This window comes from Festucalex cinctus, chromosome 6 (assembly GCF_051991245.1).
Source record: "Festucalex cinctus isolate MCC-2025b chromosome 6, RoL_Fcin_1.0, whole genome shotgun sequence".
Lineage (NCBI taxonomy): Eukaryota > Metazoa > Chordata > Actinopteri > Syngnathiformes > Syngnathidae > Festucalex > Festucalex cinctus.
In genome coordinates, this window is record NC_135416.1 from 24,282,336 (window position 1) to 24,304,665 (window position 22,330).

A 22,330-nucleotide genomic window follows, 5' to 3' on the forward strand; every position below is an offset into this window, starting at 1 on the left:
GTGCAGGAGTGAATTGCATCAGTCTCCTCTCTCCTCGCGATCCCTGAATTGAGTGTCTTTTCTCCTTTTTGTGTCGTGTTTAATAAATGTCAAACAGGTAACCCTGACATTTAGCAACTTAGCATCTGCAAAATATTGGGGTCATTTTTGTTTCCATTATAAATTATGCAAGTAATTAACTGATTAGAAAAATAGAGAGTATGCAGTGGATTAAAAAAATATATATATTGAAGACATCCACATAACAATAAACACATAACAGGTGCTCTTCAGATTTGGCGGGCAAAAAATGTTGATAAAAAAGTTGATTTGAAAAATGTAATTTTTGACAGCTTTAATTATAAAACAGTAGGACATAAAAACAAAAATAATGCTTGAAAGTCATTAGTAGGGTCTGCCAAAGCAACTTGAATTATATGCATCATGCTAAGTTTAGCAGAAATAATAGTGGGCTGAGTTAGTAGATACATGGGATGAAATTTGGAAAAAGTGGTGGAGCAATTGAAGAATTCAAGAAAATGACCTCAAAAGGTGTTTGTCCTCCTCCTGGTGGTAATTGGTAGGCACAATGACTGACCCTTTAAAGGTTAAAGGTGTCTGTGTGATCATCTACACATAATTTTTTTGTTTGTTTGTTTGTTTTGTTTTTTTAACATTTCGGATTGACTCTTTCAGGACAGGTTTCAGATACCCTCTCAGTCTTCCTGCAGGAATTTCTGTGACCCTAAGAAGTAACCCACCTTTTGGCATAGAGATTACAAGATGTTATTTCTCTGCAAAATGTAGAGGGCAACATCAGTGCATTGACAGCCAGATGGATGGTGCAATACACTGTAAAATATTTACAGACAACTGTGTTGCCTCAACCAGAGCGCTGAAGATGTCCCAAAACACATGGCCAAGACAACAAAATGGACGGTCAAGAAGACAGTAGCCCATCTCGTGTCCAAACCTTACTGTGTAGAAAATCTGTTGCCAAGCAACAGCCTTCAAATATGAAGGATTTGGAGAGGATTTTTAAAACTTAATGGACCAGCATCCCTCCAGTGATGTGAGCAAACCTGGTGATAAACCTCAAAATAATGTTTGTCGCTGGGTGGTTGGGTAATAAATTAGCATGCATGCCTCGGTTTCTGGTTCCCATTTTCATCTCAGGCCTTACTGAATGAAGTTTGCATGTTCTCTCGGAAAGTTCATTGAAGACTCCAAACTGTTCACTGGTGTCAATGTAAGTGTGAACAGTTGTTTGTTTATGCCCTAGGATTGATTGGTGACCATTTCAAGGTCAACCCTAATTCTTGCCCCAAGTCAGTTGGAATAAACTCACCTGCGACCCTAATGAAAAGCGGGATATACAACGGATGGATGGTTGTACAGGTTGTATATTCCATGGAATTACACAGTTCAGTGCAGCTGTCAAAGCATTTGCATGTGAGGGATCAGCTGTGTCTGAAAATTCACCTCTGCTTTGCTGGCGGTTGACAATACCGCCAAGTGTCCATCGACGATCAAGCCTCTTCAGATGGGCCTTGCGTCTTTTAGTCACTAATGATGAGGATGATGATGAGCAACAAAAAGGGGATGGGGTAAAAAGAAAAATAAAGAAATGTGTTGTTAGTGAGCAAATTAACAACTGCCAGCCAATCATGAGGTTATCAACAGAAATGTCAAATTTTTACATTCACCAATATAGCCAGGCACAAAATTCAATCTGGTTATGCAGTGCAAATAATGTTGCAAATTTCTGCATGGTGGGACTAAGAACGGTTATCTAATTTAATCTCATAACAAAATTAGCACATTCCACTCTGTTGTCCACCTAGATCACCTTTCACATGATTAAAAGTGTCTAATTTAGCTGGTTTGGACCATATTTCATTGGCAGAATACATTAAAAATTCAACATGGACAAAAAAAAATTCCATACATAAATACACAACCTAAATGCTATTTCTATCTTGGTTGCACAACAAAAACAAATATACACCGATGCATGCTATTGTTGAGAAATAATGGAATATAATATGTATCATAATTCTTTGCCATTGCCCATTCACATGATTTTGTTCCTCTGAGTTTTGCTCCACCGCTTACTTCATCATATTAAATGGTGGCATTTACCGTATTTTCCGCACTATTAGGTGCACCTAAAAGCCTTCAATTTTTTCAAAAGCTGACCATGCGCCTGATAATCCAGTGCGCCTTATATATGGATCAATATTGAGCCGCAACAGGTCTCGCTGACAAGAGACTATCGGTGACCCTAGACGATCAGTGACGCGCATGCTCAGAAGATCCCGCCATCTTGGAACGCTAGCTAATCCTAATACTTTACCTCAGAGAAAATAATAAAACAGCTGTTTATTCATTTTGGGAGTGAATGGAGTTGTCAGAAAGCTGGTTTGTAATCTATTAATAAAGTTTGACTGACCTATCTGACTGTTTTGTTGACATTCCCTTTAGCGCAGCATCATCTAATGGATGTATAACGTAACCCCAGCCTCTACTGTAGTGCCTTATATATGGAAAAAGTTTTAAAATATGTCATTCATTGAAGGTGCGCCTTATAAGTGCGGAAAATACGGTAATATTTCTCAATTCTCAAAATTACCCAGCCAAATGAAAAAGGTAACTACATTATTTTTTAAACACATTTGTATCTTATGTCATAATTAAAAAAAAAATATATGGCTAGAATTGTTCCGTAACTAAAACACAATAGTAGAAGATTTTAATAACAAAAATTTTGACAGTTGCATGTGCCAGTATAGCACTTATATACAGACATACATCCTTCACAGTATTGTAGATAAACTATGTATATGTTTTACATCCATCACCACATGTGCCGATAGTTATGTTTTTGAACATCATTTATAGCTTTTCTTTAGTTTCAGAGCAAGAAGGGGCATATGATGAAAAGGTCCATCCCAGCAGTCAGACTAAACATTAAGGAGTAAAAGGTCACATAAAAATGAGCCTCTTGCAAGATTTGCCGCCTCCTGGGAGTTGAAAGGCATTTGCTACAGTGCCAAAAACTGTGCAAAACATTTTGGTCAGGAGCCATTTCACCATGATGCAACTGCTGTAGTTTGCAAGGTTCCTAATGTGCAACTGGAAATGTGGCTGGGATTGCACATTAGTACTATCTTGCTATGCATTTTTTTCGTTCTTGCCCTCAGCCAGAAGTTGAAATGTGAAATTCTGAAATGATGTTGATGCACATTTGTCACAATGCAAACAGAATGATGATTATCCCACAACGTGTTGTGTTTGTTTCTTTGCACATACCCTCTCCTGTCCTGGAGGTCCCTAAATCCAAATCGTCTCTGGTTCCAGTTTGGGAGTCTAGATATGTGGCAGGCACCCACCCCTGTTCCTCTGCTGTGCTGACAAACCACCAACCTTGAAAGAGATGGAAGAAGAAAACAAAAGTAAGAAATGACCATCTAAGTTTGGCTTTTGTTCATCGAATTTAGGATGGACGGAGGCATAAATGGTTATTTGACAGTAGTTCCTTGTTTCGTTTTGCATTAGCCAACAGCAAGTTTCCGAGTAGCAGATCTGCTACAGCCTGACAGATACACCATAACACAGCATGAAGCAGAATCATTTTTAATGAAAGCTTGGCCACAGTATTTCCAAATTCACAAATACTGTAGCATGATTTTGATTTTTAAAATGAATTCATTTCCACATTTTATGTTGTCCAATGAATAAAAAATCAGCTTCCGTCTCGGGGTTAAATAAGTATGAGAATTGACAACAAAATTATCAAAGAAATATTGACTTGCTTCACGCCCTCACTACCTTTATTTTTGTTTTGCGCTACTTTAGCCCTCCAGTAAAAGTTAGAGAAACTGAAAACTGTGGGAAACTAAGGAAGGCAAATTGTATTGCAGTTGAAAAAAAAAGGACGTAATATCTAAACATGGTGTTCATCCTGTAGTAGAAAATTGTCATGACTGGATCATGCCAGGGTTAAGTTTGGGTCTTGCAAGTGTCATGTTTGGGTCATGACCGTGAGGTCAAGTGTCCGTTTTGAACTGATGTTTTGAACTGATGTAATCGGCATGTAGTTTCACCTGGTTTTAAGATATGTGATGTCATGAGCTATGTGATGCCAAGAATCTTTCATCTCTTTTTCTGGTCAACAGCCAATCAGATAATTCCATGTCAGTCCTGTTACCCACATGTCTAGCCACAGCCAATCTGATCAGTTCACTGTCTATTTAAGCCAAACCGAGAAGTGTGTGTTTGTCGGATTATTACCACTGTTCCTCTGTGCATCTACACAGTCCAAGGGGGCTTGGCGTCTCGTGATTCTCGATGCATTCTCATTGTATCTCGTCTAGTTAAGTTTGTTCTACGCCTCTCGATGTTATGCGAATAAAGAGTTAAATCTTATTTGTGTCTGCGCTTTTGGGATCCAACCTCAGGACCTAACAAAAATGATTGTTGGTGTGAATAAATGAAAGAGATCGCTGGTTATTGTGACGGTAGCATTAAACGTGCTAAGTGGTGTTCTACACACATTCTTTCTTGATAATGATGTGAAAGTAAACATGTCACATATACTGTATGTATCTACATCCCTACCCTCATCTATGGTCCCGAGCTGTGGGTTGTGAGTCGTGACCAAATAAACAAGACCTTAGATACAAGCGGCCAAAATGGGTTTCCGCCGCAGAGTGTCCGGGCTCTCCCTTAGAGATAGGGTGAGAAGCTCGCTCAGGCATGCGACAGGGGTAGGAGGTCCCGGGTATGATCCAGGACATGCTGGAGGGACTGTGTCTCTCGGGTGGCCTGGGAAAGCCTTGGGATCCCCCTTGGAGCAGCTCGACAAATTGGCTGGGGAGCGGCAAGTCTGGGCTTCTCCGCTGTTGACCCCGTGACCTGACCCCAGATAAGCGGTAGATGATGGATGGATTAAGGGATATTGTATGAATTAGACTTCACACCGATCTGATTGATATTTTGCATTGTATGCCAATTTTGTGGCCGCAACGTCTTTAATTTACCGATCGATCAATGGTATCCCTGATTGGCTCTTAAAATAAGACATTACAGCTGCAGTGTTTAATACATATACAGATTTACCTGTGGCGGGAGCAACAAACGAACATTGGCCGCGTTATGTAACCGTGCCTGCAAGATTGCATCCGAATGGGTCCCAAGCACCGTCCGATGATGTCACATTACGACAGCGCTAATGGAACATTTCGCTTCACCTCAATCATTTGTCTCCATATAAAATACAGAGTTACATTTTTCTGACGGTTTTAAATGTGCCGTAGATGTTAATGTTTCTGAGCAAAAAAGAAGGGGCTGGATGTACTCAGGTTGCTACGTAACTTCCGCTTATGGCCCGACAGTTTCTGCCCACTGTCGATTCCAGCTGCAAGATTAAAATATGTATATAAAGTGATATATATATATATATATATATATATATATATATATATATATATATATATATATAAATATATATATATATATATATATATTGCAAAATTGTACCCCCCTTGTTTCCCCTCTGAATAACCGTTAACCACAACACAATACAATTCTCAAAATTACCTGCCTATTCTACTCATTTCAAATGTCTTTTGAAAACTGTTTAAACTAAATTGATATAAAACAATTTTTAAGATTTGAAAATGATGTGAAGATGTATTTATTTTGACTGGTAATGAGTTACCTTTATTAAGAAGTAATTCAATTACTAACCTAGTTACTTTTAGAGCAAGTAATTAGTAATTGTTACTATTTTTATGAAGTAACATTCCCAACACTGGCCAGTGCACTATTAACAAATCTGTCACTATGTAACTGTCTTCTGTTTGTGTGGTTCTTGTGTGAGTCACCTAATCAATACCAGCAGCGCCGTCGTGAGTAGTGAAGCCATGGAGTTATGTAGTTCAATTTCTAGATTATTGGATTATTGAGGTTAATGTTTGCATTACCTTATGTTCGCAAAGACTCTGACAGGGAATCAAATTTGCATCCACCAAGTTCGCAGTAAGTTTCATTTTCTGAGTCAATAGTCTTGAATGTGTTTACAGGAGTGATTAAGACGTTCGAAAGGCAGTAAATAACTAATAGGGGGAAAAAATGCAATACATGCTCGCAATGCAGTATTTTCACTCTACAGTCTTCACATAGCAATTATGTGATTGAATCAGTTTAATGTACAAAAAGCCATATGGCTGGGAAACGTTTTGTGAATCAGCCCATTATGGCACGCCTGCTTTTTTATTACCAGGCATGACATTGGTTGCATCATGACATTCAATAATTGATGTGGAAAATGTGCTGCAACTCTACGATTGTTTCGGTGATTGAGGTCTTTCTGTCAGAAATAAAAATGTGCCAAATGGTGACCATGTTGCAGAAATTTGGGCGGCTCCAGTGGGGCCAGTGTCAGAAGCTGGGTAGTTGCCTGGCTGACACAGCAGCATAGTGGCCACAGTTAATCGAAGTCAGTCGAATCCTGCCAAAATACACTTCTTGCATGTTAAGTCGTTGCTCATTTGCAACATAAGAGGAATCAATAAGCAGAAACAGCAGGCAGGCAAATAAATGGTTCCTCGGAATCAAATAACTTGGAAATGGTTTTCAAAATGAACCAATCCTCGATTCGTTAACAATGCGGCTTACTTGCATAAAGCTGGAATAGGCTTAAAAACTCACCCACGACCATAATGAAAACAGGTAAAAATTGATGGATGGATATTTAACAATCAAGGATATCTATTTTTTTTAGTATGAGCAAGTGCAGAGAGGATGACTATCATGCTTTGTATTGCTGGGCTTTAATTGGAGTTTTGAATTAAATTGACTCAGGTGGTGTGTTAAATTCACCCAATAAATGCAAAACACAGAAATAATGACATCAAACTCGTCAACGTTCACTTGCTGCTTACTTGAATTACTTAATGGTGTCATGAGTTTTAACATAATTGCTACGGTTACTCAAGTAACAGCAAAGTGATCAAAGGATCTATGTTCTAATGAGCTATTTGCAATTTCACTGTACAACTTCATGTGCATTTACAGGTAGACTTAGCTAACCTTGCAGACACTCAGCTCAACTGTATTTACTGCACTACATTACTGAAACACAGCTGAAACACAGTTCTGCACATAAGATTGGACATTGCCAATTTATTGTGTAGATACAACAAAAGTGGGGTTATGAATACATAAAACACAACCAATAATGAAATAACGCTGACAAGCATATATTACCGGCAGGATCAATGTTCTAACAGCTCGAGAGGCAGGCATGATTGTAAATATGGATAGCTGGCTCGGCCACACAGCAGACAGCGGGAATGTAGTTCTGACGGACGACACTTGTATTAATCATAGTGAAATTGTCTTGAATATTAATATATACTTTACATATTCCTCGTAATTTTGGGCCACTGAGAAATGTGGTAAAACTCAGTTGAGATGACTTGCTGAAAAGTGTGGGCGGCACACCATTTTGACTGCAAAAAGTAACAGCACCAAACTATTGAATACCTTTTACTACAACCCCAGGTTATCACATGTTTATAATGAAGGATGTTATTTATTTTATTCATCCATCCATCCATTCTCTTGACCGCTTATTCCTGACAAGGGTCGCAGGGGGTGCTGGAGCCTATCTCAGCTGGCTTTGGGTAGTAGGTGGGTGACACCCAGGGCACACAGAGACGAACAACCATCCACACTAGCAAGCACACCTAGGAACAATTTAGAGCGCCCAATTAACCTGCCATGCATGTCTTTGGAATGTGGGAGGAGACCGGAGTACCCAGACAAGACCCAGGCAGGCACGGGGAGAACATGCAAACTCGACCCAGGAAGGCCGGAGCCTGGACTCGAACCCGAGTCCCCAGAACTGGGAGGCGGACGTGCTAACCAGTCATCCACCGTGCCGCCCATTTATTTTATTTATTATTATTATTTTTATTTATTTATTTTTTTTAAATTATTTTTTTTAACATCAGATTGCATCCCAGTCAGGGGTGAAAGTGGTCAGAATTTCTTGCCGGAACTCCCTCACTGACCGATTATTATTATTATTATTATTATTATTATTATTATTATTATGTCGGTTTAATTCCTCCGCAAACCACCGACATGCCAAAAACAAACAAACAAAAAAAATCTCCTTTTGGTACAGTTACACGGTACACACAATAAAACACAACAGGTCTTACACATGCATAAGTTACTGTATTACTTACTGTGCAACATGATTGTAACAAACCATAAATAAGAAACTGATTTTTATTCAGAATTTAATTTTTCAATCATGTGCAAAATAGTGGTTAACAAAAACACTAGTAATCCCAAACTCCGAATAATATTTTCCCTCACATAGAAATGCAAAACCTCAATTTTAACTACTTTAGAACATAACATTAGAACTTTAAGGATATAAATAAGCAACATATATTAACAAAAATAAGGCCAAAAAATTACATTGTGTACATTGAGAAGGAATATAGTTTGAAGATATTGACTTTTTTTTAAATGCTTGGACACAGAGTTGCTTCACTTTATGAGAGGAGGTGCAGCCTAGATTGATAACCATTTTGATCATGTTGCTATTAATTTTATTTTGCCTGAATTGCTTTTTTTTTTTTTTAACCCCACACAGACAGCAGGGCTAGCAGCATAGTCTGTACTTGTATGTGGTTGGGAGGGTCCTGCTGTCTCTTCTAGCAGGGTGACTCCCCCTGCTGTGAGTCTGGGTTACCTTGATTTTTTCATCATTCCTGTGCGTTGTCAACAAACATTTGCATCATCGTCCTCATGAGCGTGGTGGTTGGTTTGGGGCGCATGCACACATCGACATGACGTCACTCAAATACACAGAGACGGAGCTGGTGGACAGAACTCCGTGGAATACGAATAAATAAAAATAATAAATATTGGTGGAAACGATTTAGCTACACAATGGAAGGACACTGGAATGATTCAGACTTATTTATGAGACTGACGTTAGAGGCGTGTCTGACAGCCTGGCAGGCTATTTAACACTTTTTTTTTTTTTTTTTTTTTTATTTACAGTTGCGTAGCCATCATATTTTCAGGACTGACGCACCATTCCGCTTCGTTCCGATCCCGAATCTTTTACCGGAGCGTAGTACCGGCCCAGTTTCACCCCTGGTTCCAGTAAGTTGAAACATTGACAGGGGAAACTGTTGCGTCCCATGACCTTCCCACTGGAAATGCTTAGTGTGTTGTTGTGCCCCTTATTTCTGCTATCATTCACTCCTCCCTTACCACTGGAACTGTACCAATATCAGTCAAAACTGCTACCCTTACTCCCATCTTGAAAAAACCTGGCGCTGACCCCTCCAACTTTAACAACTACCATCCTATCTCTAACCTTCCCTTCATATCCAAAATACTTGCCAATAGATGCCAAATAGAAAAATCAGTTGCCGCTCAACTCCATTCCCACTTATCCTCCAATCAACTGTATGAACAGTTCTAGTCCGGTTTCCGCCCACTCCATAGCCCCAAAACAAACCTTCTCATGACAGCCGACTCTGGACTCTTCACCATCCCCATCCTTCTTGACCTGAGCGCGGCCCTCGATACCATCAGTCACACCATCCTTCTCCACAGGCTCTTTTTGTTATGTTCTGGATTTGGACCCACAAATAAGTCTTAACACTTTATTCACATAACATCAAAAGGCGTGGAACTAACTTGACTTGACCAGAAACAACGGGAAGTCACGAGGAAAGGAGGAGCAGGTGGCCAGCTGGACAGAGGAATATTCCAACAAAACACACACTTCTCAGTTAGGCTTGTATAGACAGTGAATATAACAATAATCCGGCAAAACACACACAATTCTCAGACCCTTATATAGACAGTCAATCAATCAGATTGGCTGTGGCTAGACATGTGAGTAACAAGACTGACATGGAATTATCTGATTGGCTGTTGACCAGATAAAGAGATTAAAGATTCTTGACATCACATAGCTTAAGACCAGTTGAAACTAGATGCCAGTTACATCAGTTCAAAACAGACACTTGACCTCACTGTCATGACCCGAACCTAACCCTTGCATGACCCAATCTTAACCCTGGCATGACCCAGTCATGACACTCTTCCATTGGCATCACCCACACCAAGTTGAACTGGTTTTCATCTTACCTCTCCTGCTGCACTCAGTTCATCCAACTCAAGTCGGGACCAAAACCACCCTCTCAAAAACAGCCAGTTTTTACAGCACACTATCTTTTCAATCCCACATCAATAACATTACCTGGTCCACATACTTCCACCTATGCAACATCAACCGTCTTCGGCCATCTCTGACTCCCCACTGTTGTGTGCTGAAGGGTTGGATCCCAAAACCCAGACACAAATAAGGTTTTAACTATTTATTCACATAACTCGACTAAACGAATAACAACGAGAATGCATCCAGAATCATGACACGCCAAGCCCCCTTGGGCTGCGAAGTAGCACAGAGGATAGTGATCAATAATCCGGCAAAACACACAATTCTCAGACCCTTATATAGACAGTCAATCAATCTCATTGCTTGTGGCTAGACATGTGAGTACCAGTACTGACATGGAATTCTTTGATTGACTGTTAACCCAGTAATTACAGATAGTTCTTGACATCAATAAACATCATATAGCATAAAGGATTCTTCAGTAACGCGATTAAAGATTCCACGTAGTTCTTACAGAGAGTTCCAAACATCATATAACAAACATCACACAGCCTAAAATTAGTTGAAACTAGATTAACAGGTTATGAACTCAAACCTAACCCAGGCGTGACCCCAGACATGAGACAAGACCCAAACATTACTCCTGCATGACTCGAGACAAAACTCAAACATACCTCCTGCATGACTCGAGTCATGACACCCACACTGCTGCCATCCTGGTCCACAGTCTTGTCACCTCCCGTCTATTGCAAACTATTGCAATTCTCTCCTTTTTGGCTTCCCTCAGAAATATCTCCATTAACTCCAGTTGGTCCAGAAAATAGCTGCCCGTATCGTAACCCGCATTCCCTCCACCCAACACAACCTCCCGGTCCTCCATCAGCTTCACTGGCTCCCGGTTAAGACTCACATCCAATTCAAAATCCTCCTGCTTGCATTCAAGGCCATCCGCAACCTTGCCCCCCGTATCTATCTGATCTTCTGCAAGTACATACTCCCTCCCGCACTCTCAGATCATCCTCCTCCATTCACCTGACTCTCCCCTCCGCTCGTCTTACCACCACGGGGAGCAGAGCATTCAGCCGCTGCGCTCCCCGCCTCTGGAACTCATTACCACCTCAGAAACATTGACTCTTTTTCACAATTTAAAGCTCAACTCAAAACACACCTGTTTAAAACTGCATACCCTACTTAAATGTCACTTTTTTTGTCCTCTCTTAACATACTGTACATGGTGTCCTTGAGTGCCAAGAAAGGCTCATTTAAATATAATGCATTATCATTATTATTATTATTACTATTATTATTATTATTATTATTATTATTATATGATCCAGTGTGTCTTGCCAGGTAATTGCTGTATGATTTTCCCCCTTTCGGTGACTGAGCACACACAGAAAAACAAACTTAACATACTTTTATACAGTAATATCAATGGCTTTGAGAGAAGCTTTCATCGAAGGGCATTTTCAGGAAACAATAAATGTAGGCCATGCTAATAGAGAGAGAGTTTTCCTAAAAAGCCTTTGGAAAGGAACATAGAAGAGTAATGTTTGGCTGGAGCATTACTCTGACTTCCCTTCCCATTTGAGGATCGTCAACTTGTTCCTTGCTCATCTTTGCCAATGACAATTGACAGAAATATGTCACAAGGGAAGACCCACAAGCTATTATTTCAGCCTCTAACTAGGACAAAACTCTCGAGTGTAATGCAGGACCCGCTTTTCAGAATAACACATTGCCTTTCTGCAAAGTAAGCACAACAGGGAAATAATCAGAACACAGAACATTTCTTTTTAAAAGCAATTTAAAAAAAAGGGGGGGGGGGGCCTTATACAAAGGTAAGCATAAAAAAATAATTTATTGCTAATAATAATTTATTGTTAATAATTTTACTGCAGAGGCAAAAATTGGGTGATCAATAGGCCCAATCATTGTTGTTATTATTATCCATCCATCCATCCATTTTCTTGACCGCTTATTCCTCACAAGGGTCGCGGGGGGTGCTGGCGCCTATCTCAGCTGGCTCTGGGCAGTAGGCGGGGGACACTCTGGACTAGTTGCCAACCAATCGCAGGGCACACATTGTTATTATTAGTATTTATTAATTTTCCCAATGTGTTTTTTATGGATCTACATCCAACATCATCACGGCTGTGTGGATTATATTATGAACGTTTCTGACTTATTTTTTTTCATTTATTTATTTGCAGGACAAAAAAAGCCTACAATTACATCAAGCTGCAAAAAAAAAGCCTACAATTACATCAAGCTGAACAGCAAAGATGCTTGTACCAGACTGTATTTTTCAGCTCATTTCTATCCTATTGTCTTGTGTCAATATAATAGTTTTATTTACCCTAAATGCTTATACTGTGATGACTTTTGTGCCGGCGGGCGGGTGAAATTACTGTAGGCACATATTGTTGTGCGGCGCTATGTTGTAATGCGTGCACTACATGTCCACATTAGTTGTCATTAATATGATTTGTTGCATGAGGCTTTTTCAAGATAGGTGATCAATGAGAGAAGATGGGCATGCTTTCTGCCCCGCGGTGTGCTTGTGACGACGGACCAAGTCTGGAGTGAAACAAACAATAATGTGACCCAACATCCAGCATAAATGCATTTGACGAATGGAAATACACCACAAATCTGTGTGAGTCACTGTTTTCCCATATCTACAGAATGTATGGACTGCGTACGGTACTAGACGTGGCGGTGCGTAAAGTTTCATGTTACGTTTGTTTTCTATAAATACCATCTTTGGCAAAGAACAGTTCATACATAAAGTTTTGGACTTATTTAGTTCGTACACGATCTTTATCAACGAGGCCCCAGGTGTTTTAGCCACAGGTGCTTCTACTCAACCGGCAAGTAAATGAGCTCATCTCCACCTGTTGAAACGCCTGTGGTTAAAAGCCAAACCTTTGAAAAGTTTGACATAGTATGATGTGGCAACATAGCAAATCATAGCCCGTCAATGTTTCGCACAAACAAACAATCCTTTTTCAGTTTCAGCTGACACAGACACCTGCCACAATCAATCAATCAATCAACTTTATTTATATAGCACCTTTCATACATTCAAAATGCAACTCAAAGTGCTTGACATCCATAATACAATAAAAAAAGAAAATGATCGTACCAACAGACACACCCAAAACCCAACAAACACGTGAAAACCACAACATGGCGGGGCACAGAAGTACCCTGTAAGGAAAGGCACCCAGGAGGAGTTAATCCACAGTGAGATGGATGAAGACCAGCCATCCCTCCCACTGTGGAGGCTCCCCCATGAGAAAACACTGGAGCTAAAAATTTAATAACTACCAAATGAAAACATTTAAACACTAAAAGAAAACAGTAAACATGATAGAAAAAAATAAATAAAAACAAAGCTACAAGCTACAAGACAAATATACAGTACATAATATACACTACTCACATCTTGTGTTTTACAACTAGACCTAACCTTATTTACAATTTCATATGTACCAAGAGATGAGACAGTGAACCTTTTGGGAAATTATTTTCACAAGTGGCAAGCACCGCTCCCCGCACCCATTCACTTACAAATGCGAGTTGATATCAGCTAATAAAGCAACAGCAGGTCAACCCACCAACTAATCTATCTATTCTGCCGAATTCCTCCTGCCAGACATTTTTCTATATTTCTCATGCCAAGAAAGAGGAAAACTGGGACAATGTCTCGCCAGAACATGTGTAGAAAGTAAAAAGCTTTCGCTCAAGATGATTCATAAATCGGTATATTTTTTTTGTACAGCACCTCATAAATTGCACAATACAATTGACTCAGGAGGAGCCACATAAGCAGACTTTCCTCTTCACCCACAGTTCCAGGTTCATTCTTTCACTGTGTTGTAAGCGCTTGTTGACACTGTGGAATGAAGCAGCTGAGGCTTTTTGTCACAAAGCAAGATTGAGCTGTTCATCCGACGTGTGATGCTAATCGGCATTGAACAAAGCAGTAAAAATCTGGATTGTGGTACAAATATATTTTGCATTGCCTAGAGCTGCTTCAAAGATAACATGTCACTCCTACTAATAACATGTTTTTGAAGAAAGTAAGCTCTCAGACAGGCTGCAAAGGAAGACCGTGTACATGGATTAAAACACTGCTTGTCCTGCAAGAGGAAAATGCCTGTTATGCAAGATCTTTGTTTTGACATTGTCATCCACTCGTCATCGTCACTGTTACTCCAATTTCCAGAAAATCACTAAAGCACTTGTGTTCACTTATGATGCCTGTAAATCAGTGCTCACTTTTCATATGTATAATGTGGCTCTTGTGATTTGCATCGTTGCATCTATTGTCTGAAAACAAAGTGCATGACATGGGAAGTACGTAAATGAATGAAAACTTTTGCCAGAGATCAGACTAGCAAGGACAACCTCACATTTAAAAACTCTTACAGAAGGAAACTAAAAGAGAGAAAGAAATATGATGCCTCCATCGTTGAAGTCATCCTTGAGAATACATTAACTTCCCAGACGAAGCCACATCATTGCAGCAATTTCCATGTGCAGCTGCTTTATTCTGTCAATCTTCTGTCCTCTCATAAGAGTCAAGACAGAAACATTGGAGACCGCTTTGGTGTTCTTCAAACATCACCGAACAATAAGGAGACTCAGAATCAAACTTTGCGCTTGTGTATATAGGCTATATTATCTGCAGAGTTATTGGTCATCTTTCAGATGTGATATTTTTTGTACCCTATGTAACAGCCATAGGACAATTACCCACAAAACATAATAGAATCTTTAAAACCCTCGTGCCATTGTGTTACCAAATATGTAAATTGGGAGTTGATTGTGCTGGGGGAAAACACAAAAAAAAAAAAAAAAAAAAAAAAAAAAAAAAAAAAAAAAATGAGCCACGGCTTTGGAAAACTGGGGGACCGTCAAAATGCGAGTGTGCCGACATTTCTCAGCCATTGCATGAGGGAGATTACTCATTTTATATCCCTGGAAGATACGTTAGCCAGCCGCGTAACATTAATGTACATTATAAGTGACATTTTTGGACCGATTGGACACTGCATGTATTTTATTGCAATTTCCGTGATTTCTGCATGAAATCCTTCTATGGACATTCCTCGACGGTGCCATGGCCATGAGAAAGATTTCGCACCCCAAATCCACCAGGTGGCGGTAGAGGCCAATTAATGATTTTCCTTGCAAACACCGCACTGTTTCCAGCACGCCATATTCCACACAGACTTATTTCTTCGTGCTTTTTACTGATTGTGCATTCGACAGGATGTTAGTGGATGCGCGTGCACGTTAGTGGGCGCGCGTGCGTGTTCGTGGATGCGCGTACATGCGCGCCACCTATATTTTTGTGCAGAAAAAGGTATTGCGAGCTATTGACTTATGTTTCGTGTTGGGATATGTTGTTTGTTTGTCTGCATGGACGTGGGAGGCACGTTCCCTAGTGGGAGGGGTCGAATGGCAATGCTGTTTGTCGTTGTTGTGTCCCCAAAATGAGCCACTGTTAGAGGGGGGCGTCGTTGCAATACAGCGGTTTTCCTCAGTGTGTGAAGGCTGTTATTTATATTTTTTTCTCTTTCTTCACTTTAGAACTTTAGAATTGATAGCGTGCATATTCCACACGCATGCGCAGTTCGATCATCCATTTTGAACTTCAGTCGACCATTGCTATTTGCTCCGGAGCGCCTGCAGGGGGGAGGCGTGCCATTGTGGCCAAACGTGCGTCCAACGTGGAGGTGACGTATTTCCCTTCGTGCATTCTTCAAAACATGGCAAGGAGCATGGATCGGTGAAAACAATAAGCAGAAGGGATAAGACAAAACAAAAAAAACGTTTTTTTTTTGCAACTTATGAAGTGTAACATGTAACGGTTGTCGAGATGAATTCCTCGTCGGTTATCTTATCTGGCCGTTGCATTTCTACGTGTGAAAGTGCTAAGCTTCGATTTTTATTCGGCTAGTTTGTATTCACAACACATTTGGTTAACGTGCAAGAGGCATGAGCTTCCTGGATCTAAGTAAAAGAACGGCGATCGGAGACACAAAAAGCTGCAAATGCAAGTTGGCAAGTAAGTACTTCTACAAAATAAACATAAACGAACATATGAGCACGTCCCTGAAAGTCGCGGGGGACGTGCAGCTTCCCAACGGTAGTTCTGATGCCAATGAACATTTTGGGTGGTTGAAAGAAAAAAAATATTAAAAAATGACTTAGTTATCACACCTCAAAGTAGAATTACTGATTTGGCTAAAATAATCGCGAGGAGATTTTTATGAGTTAAATTGCCATTGTCAAAAAATTTGACATGCATTGAAAAAATTGTTGTTCTAACTTATTGCCTTATTCAAAGCTCTAATTATGTCATATGAAATATTAATTTTTTATTTATTTTTTATACATGTATACAGCACAGTTAGTTTTCTTCATAGTCCATTCTTTGGGCTTGTATTGTCCTAAAAGGGGGGAATACATTAAAGAAAAAAAAAAAAAAAAAAAACTTCATATGTATGGATAGTTCTGATGCCAATGAACATTTTGAGTGGTTGAAATATAAAAAAATATTAAATATTGACTTAGTTATCACACCTCAAAGTAGAATTACTTATTTGGCTAAAATATTCGCGAGGGGATTTTTCTGAGTTAAATTGCCATTGTCAAAAAATTTGGCATGCATTGAAAAAATTGTTGTTATAACTTATTGCCTTATTCGAAGCTCTAATTATGTCATATGAAGTATTAATTTATTATACATGTATACAGCACAGTTCGTTTTCTTCATAGTCCATTCTTTGGGCTTGTATTGTCCTAAGAGGGGGGAATACATAAAAATAAAAAAAAAACTTCATATGTATGGATAGTTCTGATGCCAATGAACATTTTGAGTGGTTTAAATATAAAAATATATTAAATATTGACTTAGTTATCACACCTCAAAGTAGAATTACTTATTTGGCTAAAATAATCGCGAGGCGATTTTTCGGAGTTAAATTGCCATTGTCAAAAAATTTGGCATGCATTGACAAAATTGTTGTTGTAACTTATTGCCTTATTCGAAGCTCTAATTATGTCATATGAAGTATTAATTTTTTATTTATTTTTTATACATGTATACAGCACAGTTCGTTTTCTTCATAGTCCATTCTTTGGGCTTGTATTGTCCTAAGAGGGGGGAATACATAAAAAATAAAAAATAAAACTTCATATGTATGGATAGTTTTGATGCCAATGAACATTTTGAGTGGTTGAAATAAAAAAAATATGTTAAAAATTGACTTAGTTATCACACCTCAAAGTAGAATTACTTATTTGGCTAAAATATACACTTCGAAGGTAACACTGGTTTCAAGGCACGAGGGTTAAGAAGTTGACTTAAGGAAGAATGATTAACAACACCAAGAACACATATGTGGTCAATGCAATTTTGTGTATTACGCTTTGCTCTCATTTAAACAGCACTAAGCTCCAGCAAAAATACACAAATGACTCACAATGTTTGGAGTAGAAACCAAAGGATCTGAAAAAGGAGGGGTTCTAATCGGGAAAATTATGAGAATTAAACAATGGATAATCTCATTTAGATTTTTGATTTACTGTTGTGACACTCCTATAAAACTAGAATTAAATTTTTTAAAAACGGAAATGGTCATACATCTCACAGTGGGGTACATATTTAAGATATAACCAGCTGAAACCAAGTATGACCTGCAACAGGCACCAAACAATGTTGTCATAGTGTCTGGTACAATCACTGGCAGCGAACCAACCCATGGGAATACACCTATAAAATGATGTGCAATCTTCTCTGACAAGCGCTATAATCCGGAACAACAACCTGCGCAATATGGTGACACAGTGACGCCACGTGTAGCACCTGAAATTCTAATTAACAGACTTCTCATTTGATGCCATGTAGTGTGAATTTTATTCATATGTCTGTAAAAAGCCTACAGTGTAGAACAGACATTACAGCAAGTCACAGAGCTTACACCGCTCTGCTTCCTTGTACTCAGAGCAATGTCTGCTGAATGCCTTATTTTTTCCAGTACTAACTTGGTAGAAATAGAGCATCTTGTCAGGAAAATAAAACAGCAGCAGTAGTTTGGAAATAGTTTGCAGTTGAGTCAATGGAACAAGTTGAATATACTGGGGGACAAAAATAAATTAATTAATTAATTTATTAACTTATTAACAATCCAATCAAACTAAGATTGATGGACGAAAAATATTTTATTCATAGTAATTGAAACCTCAAAACATGCCATTTAAGAAACAATGATGGAATCCCAGCTGAGATGTTGCAGTGGTCAAAAAGGAATTTCAAAAGCGATTTCAAGAATGCATTCGTACAGGAGAACGCCATCTACAGGACTTAATTAAAAACATTCCATCATTGGTTTTTAAATGGCATATTTTAAGGTTTGAATTACTATGAATAAAATGTTTTTCTTCCATCACACTTGGTTTTATTGGACTGCTAAAAAGTTCCTCTTTTTTGTGTCACCCTGTAAAAGAAAGCCCACAGTTAGGCTGTATCTAAGCTACGACACGTTTATGTTTAACTTTGGTGCAGTCGATTCAGAGCAATCTCACCTGAATAATCTGATAAAAAAAAAAAAAAAAAAAAAAAAAAAAACTGACTACACTGCAATACCACCGGAAGCATTCACACATCTCCCGTCCAGTTTAAAATATTTCTACAGAAGCTGAGTATATGCCACACAAACAGCAGGAATGGGAACCCTGGTCCTCGGGTTTTCGATGTCTCCCTCCTCCAACTCAGCTGGCTCAAATGATCAGCTAATCAGCAAGCTCTGTAGAAGCCTGTTCATCGAATCAGGTGTGATGGTGGAGGGAGACATGGAAATCATGCAGGACAGTGGCTCTCCCTAACCCCGACATATAGTATAGAATATAAATCGCTGAGTAATCTTGGTTTAGACAAGCTTCTGTACCGTTTGAAACTGGGATTACTAAAAAACACTAATAGGTTTTGGATGCATTGACCTTTACAATGGAGAATGAAACACTTGAGAAGAACAAATGTCTTCTGCCCCACGAACCAATCCTTAAATGTGTTTTATGACCGGTGGTGTAAAGCGTTTTGACTATTTGGGTGTTTAGCACCACTAGTCTATGATTACAAAAAAATATGTTGCAATATTGTGTATTGACAGCATTGAATCTCCAAGCACTGCCAAAATAGCAGGTCCGTAGTTTTAGAGTAAAGAAAGAAGCAAACTAAACTGTCAACCACTCAACATTAAGCATGCGAAACTTCACATAAACACAGCCAACGACAGTAGGTATAAGTACAGTAAAATCAGTGTACTCACCACTTTCGCTCTTCTCAATCACGTCCACTGTCTCACCAGCCTTGAGGCTGATCTCAGAGTTCTCCTGTCTCTCGTAGTTGGCCACAGCCACATACTGCTCCAGTACCATTGGCTCCAAACTGTCAATCCCTGAGTGGAAGAAACACGCTGTCAACCACCTTCCCGCTTTGACACTCGGCGAACACCCGCTGCTTCCAACTGCGCTCCTGCCTCTGTGCACCCGGTATGCTGCCATCAGCCGACCCCTGCACTCTGTCACCGCGTTCCCTCCCTGGCCGAGCGCAAGATGAGCCGTCGATTGGACTGCATAGTTCCAAACCTCCAGCCATATAGCTGATGCGACCGCCGGCCAATTGCGAAGCACTGAGATACATCAGGGGGGATCAAAATGACAAGAGCAAACCCAACAAGGTTGTTTGTAGACGTTGCATCTTGCACCTGAAGTGGGCTTAGGCCTGGACCCAAATTAAGGTCTAAACTAAAATAAAGAGGACAAAATGAAAGGAAAGCCGCAAAACGGTTTGAGGGTAAGGCTGGCTAGCGAATGGAAAATCAACAGTGTGGTTGTGAGGAAAGGCCTCCCCTCTTCTGCCGTCAGAAGCCAGTCCCTGACTGGGAGGGGGGCGAACACACCAATCATGTTAGTCGACAATGCTGGCCTTAAATAGAAACAGATGAGAGGACTGCAGGAGAGGAACACAGAAAGAGACTGGGTATGAGTTTATATGAAACAAAAGAAACACTTTCTCCATTTGTTTGTTTTAGACTTCTTCGTGATTGCTCACTTTTTCACTACAAGTGTATACAGCATAAAGTATGTATGCATTATGTATGGCACTAGAGTGTGTCAACGACAATCCAAATGATTCAGGGAGTTTTGAAATCAACATCAAAATCAATAAGCCCTGTTTTTTAGCAACAATAATTTTATTTGGTGGGTCTGGTGTAGTGATGAGGGTTATATTGAAAGAGCCTACCGGGAGTTGTTTACATGTCTAAACGACTTCACAAACTGAAACCATGAAATTCACAGGAGGCTATGCTGATGTTTGTTGAGCACCTCTGTAAGATGTGGAGTAGCTGATCATTGTATTCAAATCAGTATTTCTCTATATGATCTAAGCGTAAAATGATACATTCAATTATATGCACAGAGATTGTAGAGATTTATATTCCTACGATCCAAATACATCATTGTGCTCAAGGAATTATTTTGCGACTATGAAATCACACATACGATTCATACATGGCAGACTATATATGAAAGCGTGTGTGATTCGCCTTGTCAAAGCCTTTCAAATGAGCTTAGATTACCTTGCTTTCAAGCATTTTGATTATCGTGTGAAAATGTGTCAAGTAGAAATTCTGAGAGCATTGCTGAAAGTGCAACCAAGTTAGGCCATCAAATAAATATACCGGTATGTGTAGTCTTTGAGAAAAGAAGAGTATGGGGGAGCAAACTTTGTTGGACAAAAGAGAACGAGTCGCATCGCCAACTACTGGATGCTGATTTTGAGCCTCACGTTGTGTTAAAAGAGCAGGTTTGTCCATTTGTTTACTCTCTATGTCCAACTATAGCCCAGGGGCCATTTGCGGCCCGCCTTCCATCTTTCAGTGGCCCGCGACATATGCTAAAAATGGCATTTGACTCAAATAAAGTTCAAATAAAATAAAAACAAAAATGTTTGGAGCTGGTCAAAGTAAGATGGGAGGGTATCGAAACACAGGTGCCATTAAAGGTTATTTTAGTTAACTAAAACTAATGAAAAAGCTAAAATTCAAAAAACAATATTGTTAACAAAATAAAATTAAAACTAAAATACTTTTTAAAAAACGAAAACTAACTGAAACTACATTTTATGTTTACAAAACAGTAAAAATAACTATAATTATAGCAACCGTCTTTCGTTTTAGTCTTTGGTAATTAATTTATTGCATGAGCCTTTGGCGATGATTTTAAATGTGATTTTTAGTACATTTATTTTGATATAAACCGGAATAACAACGTTTGAAAGTATGTCACACAGAAGTGATGTCATCTAGCAGCAGCAATTAGAAAAGCACCTTCAGATGACGTTGCTCCCATGGTGTTTTTTAAATATTGTGCACAAGTAATTGTAATGTGCACATTAAAAAAAGAACTAAACTAATAAAAACTAACAGAACCACCCTGAAAACTAATAAAAACTAACTAAAATGAAAAATTCCAAAACTATAATACTACTACCATCCATCCATCCATCCATCCATCCATCCATCCATCCTTTTTTTGACCGCTTATTCCTCACAAGGGTTGCGGGGGGTGCTGGCGCCTATCTCAGCTGGCTCTGGGCAGTAGGCGGGGGACACCCTGGACTGGTTGCCAGCCAATCGCAGGGCACACAGAGACGAACAACCATCCACACTCACAAGCACACCTAGGGACAATTCGGAGCGCCCAATTAACCTGCCATGCATGTCTTTGGAATGTGGGAGGAGACCGGAGTACCCGGAGAAGACCCACGCGGGCACGGGGAGAACATGCAAACTCCACCCAGGAAGGCCGGAGCCTGGACTCGAACCGGAGTCCTCAGAACTGGGAGGCGGACGTGCTAACCACTCGTCCACCGTGCCGCCCCCCTACTGCCATATTACAAATAAATTGGTTTATATACTGTCACATTTTTCTAAATATGCAAAAGCACAAATAAATTATTTGACAATTTTTTAGCACTAAACACAATTTCTCTTCATAACATTATGTGGCCCTTGCGTCCTTCTGATTTTCTGTATGTGGCCC

General features: G+C 39.5%; 1 protein-coding gene across 9 annotated transcripts in view; it reads right to left on the reverse strand.

Annotated features, from left to right (window-relative positions):
* Positions 1–22,330, reverse strand: part of sh3pxd2aa (SH3 and PX domains 2Aa) — a 143,140-nt gene that overhangs the window by 19,803 nt on the left and 101,007 nt on the right. For 6 of the 9 annotated variants that reach the window (XM_077524146.1, XM_077524145.1, XM_077524144.1 and 3 more), the window contains 3 exons: positions 19,552–19,680; positions 3,292–3,405; positions 1,462–1,545 (listed from right to left, as the gene is read on the reverse strand). In XM_077524146.1, coding sequence (XP_077380272.1) covers positions 1,462–1,545; positions 3,292–3,405; positions 19,552–19,680 — 327 coding nt within the window. The remainder of the gene's footprint in view (positions 1–1,461; positions 1,546–3,291; positions 3,406–19,551; positions 19,681–22,330) is intronic. The other 3 variants (XM_077524149.1, XM_077524151.1, XM_077524147.1) reach the window with 1 other exon arrangement.